Here is a 13,325-nt window from a genome sequence, read left to right as displayed (position 1 = left end):
TGGCATCAGAAGCATTCCTTTATTTTCACCTGCATCTTTCACTGGAAAACGTGAAGGTAAAGGGCAGGACAAAGTTTCCAAAATTGCTCAAAGTGTCGTTTTAAAAAGCAGTACTCTGTCAGCATGTGTCTAATTGGGAAATAAGTGAGCTTTGGACTTTTCAAATGGGAAAAATAGTGCTTAGTCAATTTTGAAAATGCTACCATATCTGCCTTGGTTTTGTTCTGCTGATCCAATGTGTTCATTTAAACAGACCTCTCCCTCAGATGAGGCAAGCAAGAAGCAGCTTTTAATGCCCCACCGCCCGTCGGTGGACCACTCGGATGAACCCTTTCAGAGGCAGAGGGCAGTGAGCGCTGTCAGCATCATCACCAGTGCCCTGGAAGGTAAGACATGTCTTTAGTTGCCCAACTCAAAGCCATATGCATCTTGATTGGCAGGAACAAAGTGACACCTAATATTAAACAAAGAACAAAGAACCCTAATATTAAACTCTCATTGTTTTTCAAGAAGGCATTATAGAAAGTTATTGCGACCCCTATGACAGAGGTAATGTTGTAACAGAAGGCAAAATAATAACTGCCTTACCCATGGACTTGTAAAAATCCTGAAAAAAAATAATGCTGGCCATATAACCAAAATCAGATCTGATAAGATTTTGTGCTCCCGTGGCATTTGATTACACAGGGCTAATGAAGATGCAGGGTGGGGGAGCACCAGACTGGGTGACTGTAGGTACATTTCTATCTCATCTCTCCAGAGCTGATGCAAAGCTTGGCATGTGCAGTCACCAGCTACATGAAGAACTTCCAAGCTGTGGGGGAGGAAAGTCTCCTCCTTGCAGAGCAGCTAATGGGACAGTTTGGTGGGTGTTTGAATCCCACTCTGAAATTTAAGGATGCTCAAAGGACCCATTTGTCCATGCAAATATTTCCAAGCAAATGTTTCCATTGCTCATTAGGCTGCTCATTAGGTGAAAGGGATTTCCCTTCCCTTTCTTTCCACATACAGGAACTTTGCACTTCTCTTTCACAAATTCATGGATAGCAAGACAACAACTTACAGCAAGACTTCACATTTTAGGTTCTTTACATGCAGCATGAAAGGGCTCCTTACAGTTCCTCATGTCTCCTACATTGTAAATTGAAACAAGATACGAGGCAGCAGCTAAGAGTATAGGAAAATGTTTGTCAAGAGCACAGTGTGGAGCAAGGGAAATTTCGGATTCTCCTGCAGCCTCACTGTCTGTGTTAGTGAAGAATAGAAAGGCAAGGCAAGCCAGAGGGGCTTATCTGGGAGATACCTTGAAGAAAGGGACTGGACCTAGCCCTTTGGAGACAGCCCAACATGAAACCACAAAGCCCTCCTTCTTCCTCAGCTTTTTACCATTGCCTGTGGTTATATTCACCAGTATTGTGCCCAGTAAAAATACATATATGTTTAAATAAATAAAGAGTTGTATTCTTAATAGGTAAATAATAACTTCGATGTATTCCAGTGTTTAGTTTACTCCACATATTATTTGTTCTCTGAGGGTTTTTTAGCAATTAGCTTTGTGATTGATTTGCTTCTTTGCAGTGTGTTAAGAATGCCTAAAAGGTCTGAGTTGGACCTCTTATTTATGTAATGGTTATTTCTATTATTTCTTACCACAGAAACAGAGACCATCAAGTCTAGGGTAACTCAGAGGATGTACATATTTAGCTTCATATGGAAAACTGTTTCAATCCTTATCAAAGGTTTCCTAACTCCCAGGCTTTGATTAGTCATTGAAACTGAATACGTGTTAACAAGAGGAATATCGAATAAGAATAAAATGTATCACAGGCTTTACCTGTAATAATAGCTCTATAATTTGTGCCGAACTGCGAAACAGCCAGACCAGTAATCCCTTCCCTTTCAGTTACCTGGTTTCTCCTCTCAGCTCTTGGGCAGTCATCATCTGGCTGTTTTTCCCCAGACATTGTAAAGCCTTGCAGACAAGGAAGGACCTAGGCTTTTTTTCATTTAAAAATCAGAGTAAAAATACCTCCAATACAAACTTTGACTGTGTTTTTCTGACCATTTTTTAAAACAATATAAAGTAAAAGAAAAAAAGTTGAGTCCAATTTTACTCTTCCTTTAGCAGATTTTTTTCAAAAACACTATTAAATCTGTTGCAATTTCCAAAGATCACCTATGGTGGGAAAGGATGTGGCTTCTTAATTGATTTAAACCATTTTAATGCCACATCACTGTCAAAACAGGACAATCACACTTTCCCCCTTCCCTTGCTGTGCTCTTGCAGTTTGATTTGACTGTACAGTTGGTGTTCATTTGGGTCAACCGGTAGAACCAGCTCACTGAGAAGGTCCAGGAGCACAAAAACTGGCAAAAGGACAGAGAAATAATATGTTGGTGAGGGTGAGAGGGATGAAACTACCCCTTATAGCAGCGACTTGGACTTAAAGGGGCTTGTGTCCTGTGGAGCCTCAGGAAAAAGTCACTAATTTGATGTGTCCACCACGTAGGTCCCCAAATTAATAACAGTGGAATAAGCAGGGTTGCTGAGGAGTGATTATGAGGGGTATGGATGTAGTCAGGTGTTTTCTGGATTTACCTGGAAAATTAGAACGTTTAGGAAGTGACTCCCTAAACTATTACTTTCAGAGGTGGCTTTCCAAAAAAATGCAAATTTAGGATTTTGCATTGAAATTGTTTGGGTATGGATGGTTCTCACATCCTTTTAGAGATTTACCTCTAAACGTTCTGTTTGGAGGCTGGAAAGACATAGTTATTTCTCACAAGCAGTTTGGTTTGCCAGAGATCTTGGAGCTGTGTAAATGCCTGTGCAAAACCTGTGCATGTAGGATATCATCTGATACTTTGAAAGCTTGCTAGAAGACACCTAATACTGTAGTTCTGTTGTGCAATGAAGAAAAATGCCCAGAGAGTTCATCCTGACGTGAGAGAGGAGGCTGTTTATAAACCGATTGAAATAACAGCCTTGGCTAAAGTTTTCCTGTTATCAGTGCAGGTTCTAATTATATAGACTAAAAACGTTATACAGCATTCCATGCCCATAAAGGAATCAGAAAAGGAAAGCATTAAGCAATTCCGCTAATCATTATCATTCAGTCATTAACTGTCTTTTTTGGCTTTTCTATTTCACCGTTTAGCGCAAATTATACTTATGAAGCTATTTCAATTCTTTTGTGCTCAAGGAAAATGAACATATAAAGGTTGTATTTTAGGTAATATTTTAAAAGCACCTTTAAAAAGCACACTGGAGTTTTAGTAGCATTTTCAAAGTGACTTATGGACTCCCCTGATTTTGTATGTGGGCCTTTCAAAAGAAATCAGATGCTTAATGTGGTTTTGGATTGCACATCAAGAACAGAAACCCTATTGATAACCAGTGATGATCTGGCTTGCAAGTGCTTAAATCAGCTCTAAATATTGGATTTAATCTCTTTCATCTCTTAACTGCCTTAAAAAGTGTTACTTAAGATACTTCTAAAATGTGACCTGAGGATGAAAATAACGTATTCTACTCCAAGTTAAATGAAGGCATTGTATTCTTATCCATTTGAACTTGGCAAAATGGAAAACAGAGTAAAAATCTGAGGAGATATATATATATTAAAAAAATACTGGACTTTACATATTTAGTGTGATTGTCCCTTTATGCTTGCAACACTTTTAAAAGGTTATTACTTTCAGAATAGGTCACTGTCTACTAAGTGCAGATCAACTGGCAAAAAACCCCGAAGTGTGTAGTTTGCCAGCCGATTAGGAAAAAAATAATTTTATCCTAAAAAAAAGTTTGGGGTAATTCAGGGGTCTTCCTCTATGTTATGAGTCATTTTAAGTGTTCTCTTGTCATATAACTCGGTGTGAATTGACTGTTACTTTACTGCTTGTGACTTAGAGCTTGAGGAATCACACCAGAAATGTCCTCCCTGCTGGAACCACTTTGCTGTTAAATTTCTCATTTGGGATTGCTGCCCACTTTGGCTTTTAATCAAGAAATTTGTCAAGTTTGTGGTAATGGACCCATTTACCGACCTCACCATCACCCTGTGCATTGTGCTGAACACGCTTTTCATGGCTTTGGAGCATTATAAGATGACGAAAGAGTTTGACCACATGCTTTACATAGGCAATTTGGTAAGTGAATGCAAACTTGAAGTGCTACCTGAGATGTGTTTGTCACTTTTTAAAGTTTTAGCTGCCGTTTGTGAAGACCCTATTTTGATATGCTCTCAGCGTTGCTTGGCCTATGACATGTCATAGAATCAGAGAATTATTTAGGCTGGAAAAGACCTTTAGAATCATTGAGTCCAACTGTAAACCCATGTCAAGCAAGTCCACGTAGTCACCTCTTTCCAGAGGTGAAGAAAAATGAATGAAGGACACAGGTCTATTTTTATTAAACTGACATATTCTAATGTTATTAGTAACCATTAAAGCCATGTTTCTGGGCTGCTCCTGATAGTTATCTACTTTGTATCTGTTTAAGGAAACAAGATAAGAGAAAGGTTAATGAGGTTTATTTGGGATTTCTGGTAAAGCAATGATAAGGCTGCAGTTCTTTGTGACTAATAGTGACTTTTAAGTTAATAAAAAAAAACCAAACAAACAACAAAAAACCCAACAACAAACAAAAACCCAAACAAACTACAAAAAAACCCAAGGCAACATCTTGGAGGGAAATAGAGTGGTGTTTGATTGTAGCTGGATATGTATGCAGGAACGTGCCTATGGTACATTTTCTGTATGTCCTTGTATGTCCCTCTGTGCCTCCCTGCCTTGCCCAGCAGTGTATGCTGGGTCCCATGCAAGCCCCCAGGCAGAGGGGACATGGAGCAAAGAGTGGCTGATGCTTTGAGGGGAAACTCTCCATGTGCAGGCTGGAGCAGCTGGGGATAGAGCTGCGAAGTAAGCAGAGACTGCACTTCTCCAAGGAAAAGCAGAGTGACAGATCTGCAGCCAAACTGCAGGGACAGCAGAAAAGCCTTTCCAGAGGCGATGCGGTACAATTTGTTACTCCAGGGGGCCACTCAAATTCTGCAGTTAGTACAAAACGGAAGCTTTTTCTTTAATCTTCTTTCTCTGAGTTTATGTTTGAAAGTTACTGTGGTTTACTGCTTTAAAACTTAGTGTTTAAAATCCTTTTAATTTTAGAAGGGTGCGTGCTGGAAGAGGCACAAGCCATCTAGCTACGGCGTGGTGGAATTGCCCCTAACATCTAGTGGTAGAAGCAGAGATATTCTGTAATACCATAAGTATATCTGGAGTAACGTGTAATGTGGATGCTGCTAAGTTTGCATTGAGAAGGTCACAGTGGAGATGAAAAAATCCCTTTATTTCTGTAAAAACGAAGGCTGCAGTATCTCAAAGTGGGATTCACCTTGCCCAGCTTTAGATACTTACAGCGCAGGAATCTCTGAGCCAGTTGCCTTTGTCTCCCTTTGAAGTCAGTGGAGAGTAATGGACAATTTCAAGGCACGATTTATGTGATGTTTTAAAGACATTTACTTTTGGATAAGGTGAACTATGTCCTGGAGGCCAGTGACTATAGTGACCATCGACTAGAGTGGGAGTATGCAGAGACACCACAGATGCGACATCTGCCTTTAGTGAGAGGCATCCTACGCTGGCAGGTTTAGGTGGGTAGTAGCAATAATCAGGCTTTTTCAATCAGTCCTAGCATATCTGGTACATCATATATGCATTTTTTTCTTTACCCCCGTCGTTGTTATTCTCAGCTCTAGGCCTCCTTGGCCAGGTTGAGCTGCTTCTCCTAGGCTGTGGGACCAGTCTCCAGTTTTTCAGCTGCTGTGTCTTGGCAAATCTCCCTCTGTTGTTGTGCTGAGCAAAAATCTGTTCGGGTCTCTCTTGCTTCAAACCCATGCTCTTACGCTCTGCAGAAAGCAGTAGATAAGGGTAGCTCAGAAAGTCATCTCACTGGACTGCATCCAGCTCTACTTTGCAGCCAGCCTTCCTTGCTGTTGCTCAACGATTTGTTAGCCTTCTAAGATGACTTAAAAAAACTCCTTCGGACCCAGTATCCACCAGAGCAGGTGGCAACGTTGCTGTTTCTCCACCTGGCACTTGGGATAGTAAATGTGTCTGCTCCTTGCTCTGCTTTTGGTGGATCAGCTTCTCCCTTTGCAGACCACAGGCAGTGAAACTTTAGCCCCTGGCATCCCTCCTGCCAGCACAGCTCCTGCAGACCTGCTGGGGCTGAGCAGGACTGTGCCAAGTGCCAACAAGGCAAGAGACACAATGACTAGAGGGAAGAATTGCAAAGCAAATTTTGCACAATTTTGAAAAATAAATAAATAAATGAATAAATAAATCTCACTGTGAGTTTCTCAGCACTGCCTAAAGCTATTTCTCCTCTTCAAGCTAAAGTGTAAAATAAGCAAAACAGCTTGCTAATATTTTTTGTAGCAGGCTGATGGCATGGGACTCCCCTTCCCCTGAGATCCCAGGATGGGTTTGTGAGAGGCCAGACCATCCCAGCTCCCTCTCACCAGCCTTACTACATAGTTACTTACCTCCATAATTGGATTGATTGCGAGTAGAGCAGGTCAGAGGAAGGTATCTCCATTTTGCGGAGGATTTTGCAGAGTCATTAGTAATGAAAAATGACATTTTTTGCAGTCTCCTGTGCAAGTGAAGGGAGTCCCAGCCCCAGGGCAGGCTGCCAGGTGACTGCATACCCTAAGCCGCAGGCTGCCAGACCCCTCCTCTGCCCCTGCGCGGGCTGGCTGTCACCTTCCCATTGCATCTAACCCTCCTGTGATTATACTAGCATTAAATGGGGCCAAATATTAAAAAGGGCAGATCTTTGGCATTTGTTCCTCAAAACAAATGTTTCTGAGAGAAAGGAAAGAATGAAAGCAGAATATAGTTGCGTTTTCTCCAAGAGCAATTCTTTGTCTGCTGCCAGTCATTGGAGATCTCCCGCTCTAATTGTCTATCTACTTCACGCAGCATCTGCTACCTTCAGACTTTTTTAGTTCATCAGTTACAGGAATCAACATTTTCAAATATGATCAGGACAGCCAAGCTCATGTACATCTTTATGTCGTTCATCTGCCTATGCAGTGGCACCATTTAAATAATGGGTAGATAGAGCAAGATTCCCCCAATATTTTTTTCCTTTTGAACTTCAGATACCATGATACTTTATTAAAACCTAAAAGGCTGAAATTATAGATAATTTTTTTTTTTTTTTTTTTTTTTTAAGGCAAAGTCTTCCAAATCAGCAGTGTCATGCTTGGCACTGGTGGGATCTTAAGTTACTTGTTTCCTTTCCAGCCTTGATCATATTAAATATCCAGCCTCCTGGACAAGTGCAGTCACCGCGTACCAGGTGCCGGCAACCTGACAACTGCCATTTGAAATTCGTAGCTGGTACCCATATATGATTCCTGATGCCTTTAAGAAGGCTCAGACATTTTGCTTTCTTACTGTGACATTTCTTTCTCAGAAGGCTATTGATTCAAATGATTCAGGCAAAGAAAGTGATCCTCCTGAGTCATTTCTCAGCAAGACGGTTGCATAATGTTCGCAGCGTGGTAGCGTGGTTTTTAAGGCTGTCCCCTGGATACAATTTCACAGACATCCAGTTTTGTCTTGCTCTCTGTCCGAAGGGAAATTGGAGCGTTCTGGTGGGAATCTTTGGTATTTCTGACCACTGTGATTCAGAAATTGTTGGGTAGATAGAAATATGAGACAGGGTGTTGTGTTAGGTTCTTGGTATGAGGTGGTGATGGGATGTTGTTATAGCCTAAGGTTTTGCTGCAATGCAAGGTATGATTTTCTTGATGAGAAAGAAAAGGTATTTTACATAAGGAATTGTGTTAAATGGTCACTTGGAAGAATTTATTCCTGAAGCATTACAGAGTAAAGTCAGGCATTCCTCAAATGCAGGCTTATGACTATTTTTATTCCTTAATAACACAATTATATAATCATAACTTTTCCTTCCACATCTCAATGGGTTTCTCATCTCTGTTGCTCAGAGTTGATCGGTTTTGCTAGGATAATGCTGCAAATATTCAGCTTATTGGAAGGAAAACATCTCTCCTTGACTGTATGTTATGGATATGTCAGCTCTGGATTCCCTTCTCTTTTTTTACCAACACAGTGCATTAATGTTGTTTGTTTCACAGAAAACCATGTGCTTTAATATACATATAGAATAGAGAATTTTTCAGAAACGTGAAACTCTGTGCAGCTTATGCTGGGACTTGGAATGAAAATAAAACTGTATATGAAGAACTCGGTGCCCACATTTTGTCATTTTAAGTTGACTGTAGCCTGGCGTTGTGCATTTAAACTGTTACTCAAGGAGGGCAGACGAAAGGACAAGATCTGATTCTCTGAGATACTTTGCAGGAATGTGTTAAAACTGAATCTGCTGTCAGCAGCCTTCTCTTTCCCTCTCCCTCTGCCTCATAGGTAATATTTATATGTTGTTTTAAAGAAAAATGTTCCAATTAGGAGTTCCACCATATGACATTTGAACTGGGTCATAAATAAGCAATGTGTTCCCGGGATGCTATGAAAAGAAAATTGCTGTGACTATTTGTAAAAAAAAAAAATAAATAAAATACCAGGCTAGGACTCAAATTAGAGTTTCTAATCACCTCCGCTGCCAGCAATAACCTCAGAATGACTGGAGGCTTGCATTGCCCTGGTATTGATAATGATAACAAAATAAAAAGGGATAATACAGCACATATGCTACAGCCCAAATACCCCTTAACACTCATGCTCCATTCATTTGGGTTTCTCCACTGAAATTAATAGATTTAACCTTAATAAAAGGCACCTTTACACTTTCTTTTTTATCACTGGGATTACGCAGATGATGGAAAGAGATGGAAACGTATGTTCCAATCCAGAGCTTGAACCCAGATGTCACTGTAAGCTTACAGCAGTGTCAAATATTACTGTAAAAAGACTAGACGAAGTTGTAATAGCGATTAAAGAATCACCTATGAAAAAGAAAGTATTATTGTAAAATGTCTATCCACTGTGTTCACTTCTATTACCGGAAAGTTTGCAAGTAAGGTGTGCTGAAGAGGTTGCTTTGACTTCATATTTTCTTTCTGCAGGTCTTCACTGGGATTTTCACAGCAGAAATGATCTTCAAAGTAATTGCCCTTGACCCTTACTACTATTTTCAGCAGGGCTGGAATATTTTTGATAGCATAATTGTTATTCTAAGCCTGATGGAACTGGGTTTGTCCAGCATGGGAAACCTGTCAGTTTTACGCTCCTTTCGACTGGTAATGGTCTTATTCTGTTCTTACCCCTCTTGGTTTATTACATATAAACTCTGACATGAATACAACATATTTTCTTAAAAACGCATCTGCCGATAAAAACTTAATTGCTACAAACTGATGAACAGTACATGACACTAATTACAGGCTGCAGGATAAATGGAATTGTTCCAGATTTACATCAGGGTAAATGAGAACATAATTTGATTCCTTCTAGCTGTGCCAGGTACTTGTAGCACACTTAAAATGTTTGAGTTCCAATTTGTAATAGAAATCTGTCATTTTATACCTGTACACCTGTTAGCACAGTCAGATAATTGATAGCCCAAGAAATGCAAGAGCCAGTAACTTGTTGTTTTAGAAGCTGTTATTCCTAAATTATGTTATAAACATGCCACTGTTCTTTTAAACGTTGTCAAAAGAAAATGTCTTTGAATTATTCACAGAGTGATTTTTTATTTTTTTTTTCTAGAACTGATCAGCATAACATAGCATCTGTCTTTCACGGGAACTCCTTAGCTGTCAGCTCCTTTGTTATGCACAGGGTAGTGGTATTCTATTAATGAGAGACTGTTGACATATTGGAACAGAAAAGTAGTTTCCTTGCCAGCCTGAGATTTGTGTTGCACTTCATGTACCAGGATGTCCATGCTAATCATTCTGGCCATGATATGGCTTCACAACTTGGAAAGACCAGGAAAATAAACCCTTATGGTTACATTTAACAGAAGGCTCTTTTTTTTTTTTTTCCCCCAAAATTCTCTGCACTGCTCAAAAATGCAAATTTTTCACCACTGGTGTTAGGTGCTGAGGGTCTCCTGTCAGTTTTTGATCAATCCTTCTTCAATAGAGCTGAAATTAATCCTTCAGTTGAAAACACAGCACAAGGGTTAGGCACCATTTACATCCTTAAAATAGGTCTTAAGTGGGACGTGGGTTGTGCATAGACTGCGTGATCCTCGGCACAGAGGTGATTTTCACCCTGGGAGCTAACAACTAATAGCATCTGGCTGAGGCTTGCTCTGAAACACAGAGGAATTGCTTCTCTCTTTGTGGGATCAAGCCCGAAACCCCATCCCACCAGATGCCTGCCAGACTGTTTAATTTGAGGAGGAAAAGCAATGTAAAAGAAAATATTAAGACCTGAGATTTCCTCCTTCCATCCTCTCCCCACCATGACACTGGGGGAAAGAGCCTCTAAAAGCACATCTAGCAAGACAGAACATAGCTCTGGAAAACTTTATTCCCATCCAAGAAGCCCAACTGATATTTTATTAATAGACGTAGTGAGGTTAATAGGAGGTATAGCTAAAATCACCTTGTATCACACACACTGGGGTATTTAACATCTTTCATGTTTTAACCACTTTAATAATTGATTGGCTGAAATGTCTGTTGCTTCTGTGAACTGACACTGTTGTTTATGTTTTGTTCACAGCTGCGAGTCTTCAAATTGGCAAAGTCCTGGCCGACCTTAAATACGCTCATTAAAATCATTGGTAATTCAGTAGGTGCCCTTGGTAACCTCACTCTTGTGCTGGCAATCATCGTCTTTATTTTTGCCGTGGTAGGAATGCAGCTTTTTGGGAAAAGCTACATTGACAATGTGAAGAAGATAAGTACAACCGGCAATTTGCCACGGTGGCACATGAATGATTTCTTCCACTCGTTCCTCATCATCTTCCGAATTTTGTGTGGGGAGTGGATTGAGACCATGTGGGACTGCATGGAGGTAGCTGGGCAGCCACTGTGCCTTCTCGTCTTCTTGTTGGTCATGGTGATAGGAAACCTGGTGGTGAGTTCTCAAAATGTTTTTTTCTCCCTTTCATGGTGGGTGTGTGTTGTGACCTGGAAGCAGTCATTTAGGATGTCAGTTGGGACTGACAACCTAGTTCGTGATACCCTTGGACTGAATTAAAGTGGAATGACACCAACCAACCAGTTTTATGATTTAGTAATACAAAATACAAGACGTGGTTAGGTACGATGTCTCAGTGGTGATTACTTTAACTGGATAAGCAAGTCCTGTGCCGCATTGTTGCTTAGATCTGGTCATTATTCCATAAAGAGTGAGAGGAGAGGAGAAGGGGGTGGGGGGAGAAGAGATCTCAGCACCCACCGGATCCAGTGGTGTCCCTTTAGTTCTCTTTAGTCTTGGTGGTGGAGGTCTCACCTGAGCGTTCACCAGTTCAAGTTTGATGCTCTTGAGAGGACGCCTCATTTATGTACAAGGCAAGGGTGCGTGAGCCTGTGTCTGCACAAGCTCAGCGCGTCAGCGGCGTCGCAGGGGCTCCTCATCCGTGGCTGTGAGGGGTTTAGGCAACCCCTGCTGTGCACATGAGTGGTTGCCTTGTGTTACCACAGGAGTTTTTTCCAGGATGGGAAGCGCTAGCTAGATCTCACTTTCCCAAGACCTCAAGCCATGCTATCCAGGACAGCCTGGTGGTTACCGAGTCAGGGAGCTGCAGCTCACTTTGCAGCTACAGCTTGTTTCAGCTCCTCTCCAATCTGAGCAGAACAGCTTTCTGCAGCAACTCTGCTTGAATTTGAGCAGTGATTAATGTTTAAGGCTATTATCAATATATCGGTTCCTTACAGTTGTGCAGATGTACCATTTTTTTATCCAGAAATAGCAAATCTCACATTGCTACGTGTCTTTAATTCAATGAATCAAGTTGTCACCTAGAAAAACTTGTTCATACCCCAAATACAAAATTGCTAGCACTGCATAACTAATTAGGAATGAAGGCTTTACTGTTTTTTGCAGAACAGATGTTGTTTTACTAGAAGAAAGGCACGTGGGCTGGTTGTAATGATTTTATTTCTTAAGCCATTCATGGGGCTGAAGGGCTTCCAGATCTGTTTTCTATACAGGAGTGAGTATCACCTCGGCTGTCACTATACTGGGAGATGGTTTTATTTCCTTTCATTTTTGGTCCGGAACACGCGAACCTTACAGCCAGCACAATGACTTTGCGTGGAGTTTTGAATGTCTTTATTCTGCATGTTCTAGGAAGCTGCAGGTTGTGTTTCCAGTAATGTCACTAGCTCGCTTGCTTTTTTAATAGACTATCCTATAAGCAAGGCTTACATAAGCTCTGAACCTATTAAGACTGAATTGTATTTCCCTGTTGACATCTTATGGAGCGCTTTGCTGGCTTGCAGTCCTCGTGGAAATGTTTTGCCTGTTCAGCTTACAGAGCATCTTTGACATTGCAGCCCTAATGGGCTTACTGTTTATGTAGTGAGTTGTTTAATAGTAGATGCTGCTACAAAAAATGTTGGGTTTTGCTACCGATTGCTTTTAGTGGTTGTGCTTTTAAGTACCCAGTGTTTTGGTTCTCAGCTGCTGGGATAGAAAAATTCTTGAAAGAGGTAGGAAAACAGAGTGTGTTGTTTTGTTTACATTGATTTATATGTTAACAATCAGTTTTGCACTGAAAATGTTGATTGCAAGAGCAAATTATATTTTATAGGGCTTTTTTATAAAAGTCAAAAGATTAAACCATGATTTCTCAGAAAGTGCCTAAAACTTCTGAGTTTTTCCCCTAACATCCCATTTCTATAGATTTTTCTTGGAACTAAATGTGATTAGAGGAGTTGGGGGTGAATTATTACTTTCTGCAAATCTTTCTGGGGAGTTTAGCCTGAGATCCAGAAAGTTAATCTCCCCCTGCCATTAAGCAATGGATTGTGTATGATAATGAAACCTAAAAATATGTGGTAAATTCTGGGGAGAATGTTAGCATTTAGAATATTCATGGATTATTGAAGGATGTGAATTTGCAACAGCTGATGCCCTTAGATTGTCACACTCATAAATGTGTGTAAGTTCTGTTAAATATAAAATCTGATTCAGCAGAGGTTGCGTTAACATTAACTACACATACTTAACCTTCAGTGCTCAAAAAAGTCTGTCCCAGATGTAAAACCAGATCTTGAAAAACTCTGTCAGCATGGATAAACTGGAGTTACTGGTCAGCTGAAAGAAAAATTCCTAGCTTTATCCTTTTCGGCCAGCATTTCTGTAAGCATGAG

General features: G+C 40.5%; 1 protein-coding gene across 3 annotated transcripts in view; it reads left to right on the top strand.

The window, feature by feature from the left end:
• Window positions 1-13,325, top strand: part of LOC101918751 (sodium channel protein type 5 subunit alpha) — a 216,594-nt gene that overhangs the window by 111,004 nt on the left and 92,265 nt on the right. For all 3 annotated transcript variants that reach the window (XM_027791757.2, XM_027791756.2, XM_027791755.2), the window contains 4 exons: window positions 254-386; window positions 3,911-4,149; window positions 9,117-9,290; window positions 10,726-11,082. In XM_027791757.2, coding sequence (XP_027647558.1) covers window positions 254-386; window positions 3,911-4,149; window positions 9,117-9,290; window positions 10,726-11,082 — 903 coding nt within the window. The remainder of the gene's footprint in view (window positions 1-253; window positions 387-3,910; window positions 4,150-9,116; window positions 9,291-10,725; window positions 11,083-13,325) is intronic.

The sequence above is a fragment of the Falco peregrinus genome, chromosome 5 (genome assembly GCF_023634155.1).
Source record: "Falco peregrinus isolate bFalPer1 chromosome 5, bFalPer1.pri, whole genome shotgun sequence".
In the NCBI taxonomy this organism is placed as follows: domain Eukaryota; kingdom Metazoa; phylum Chordata; class Aves; order Falconiformes; family Falconidae; genus Falco; species Falco peregrinus.
This window is presented reverse-complemented; position numbering and strand designations above follow the sequence as displayed.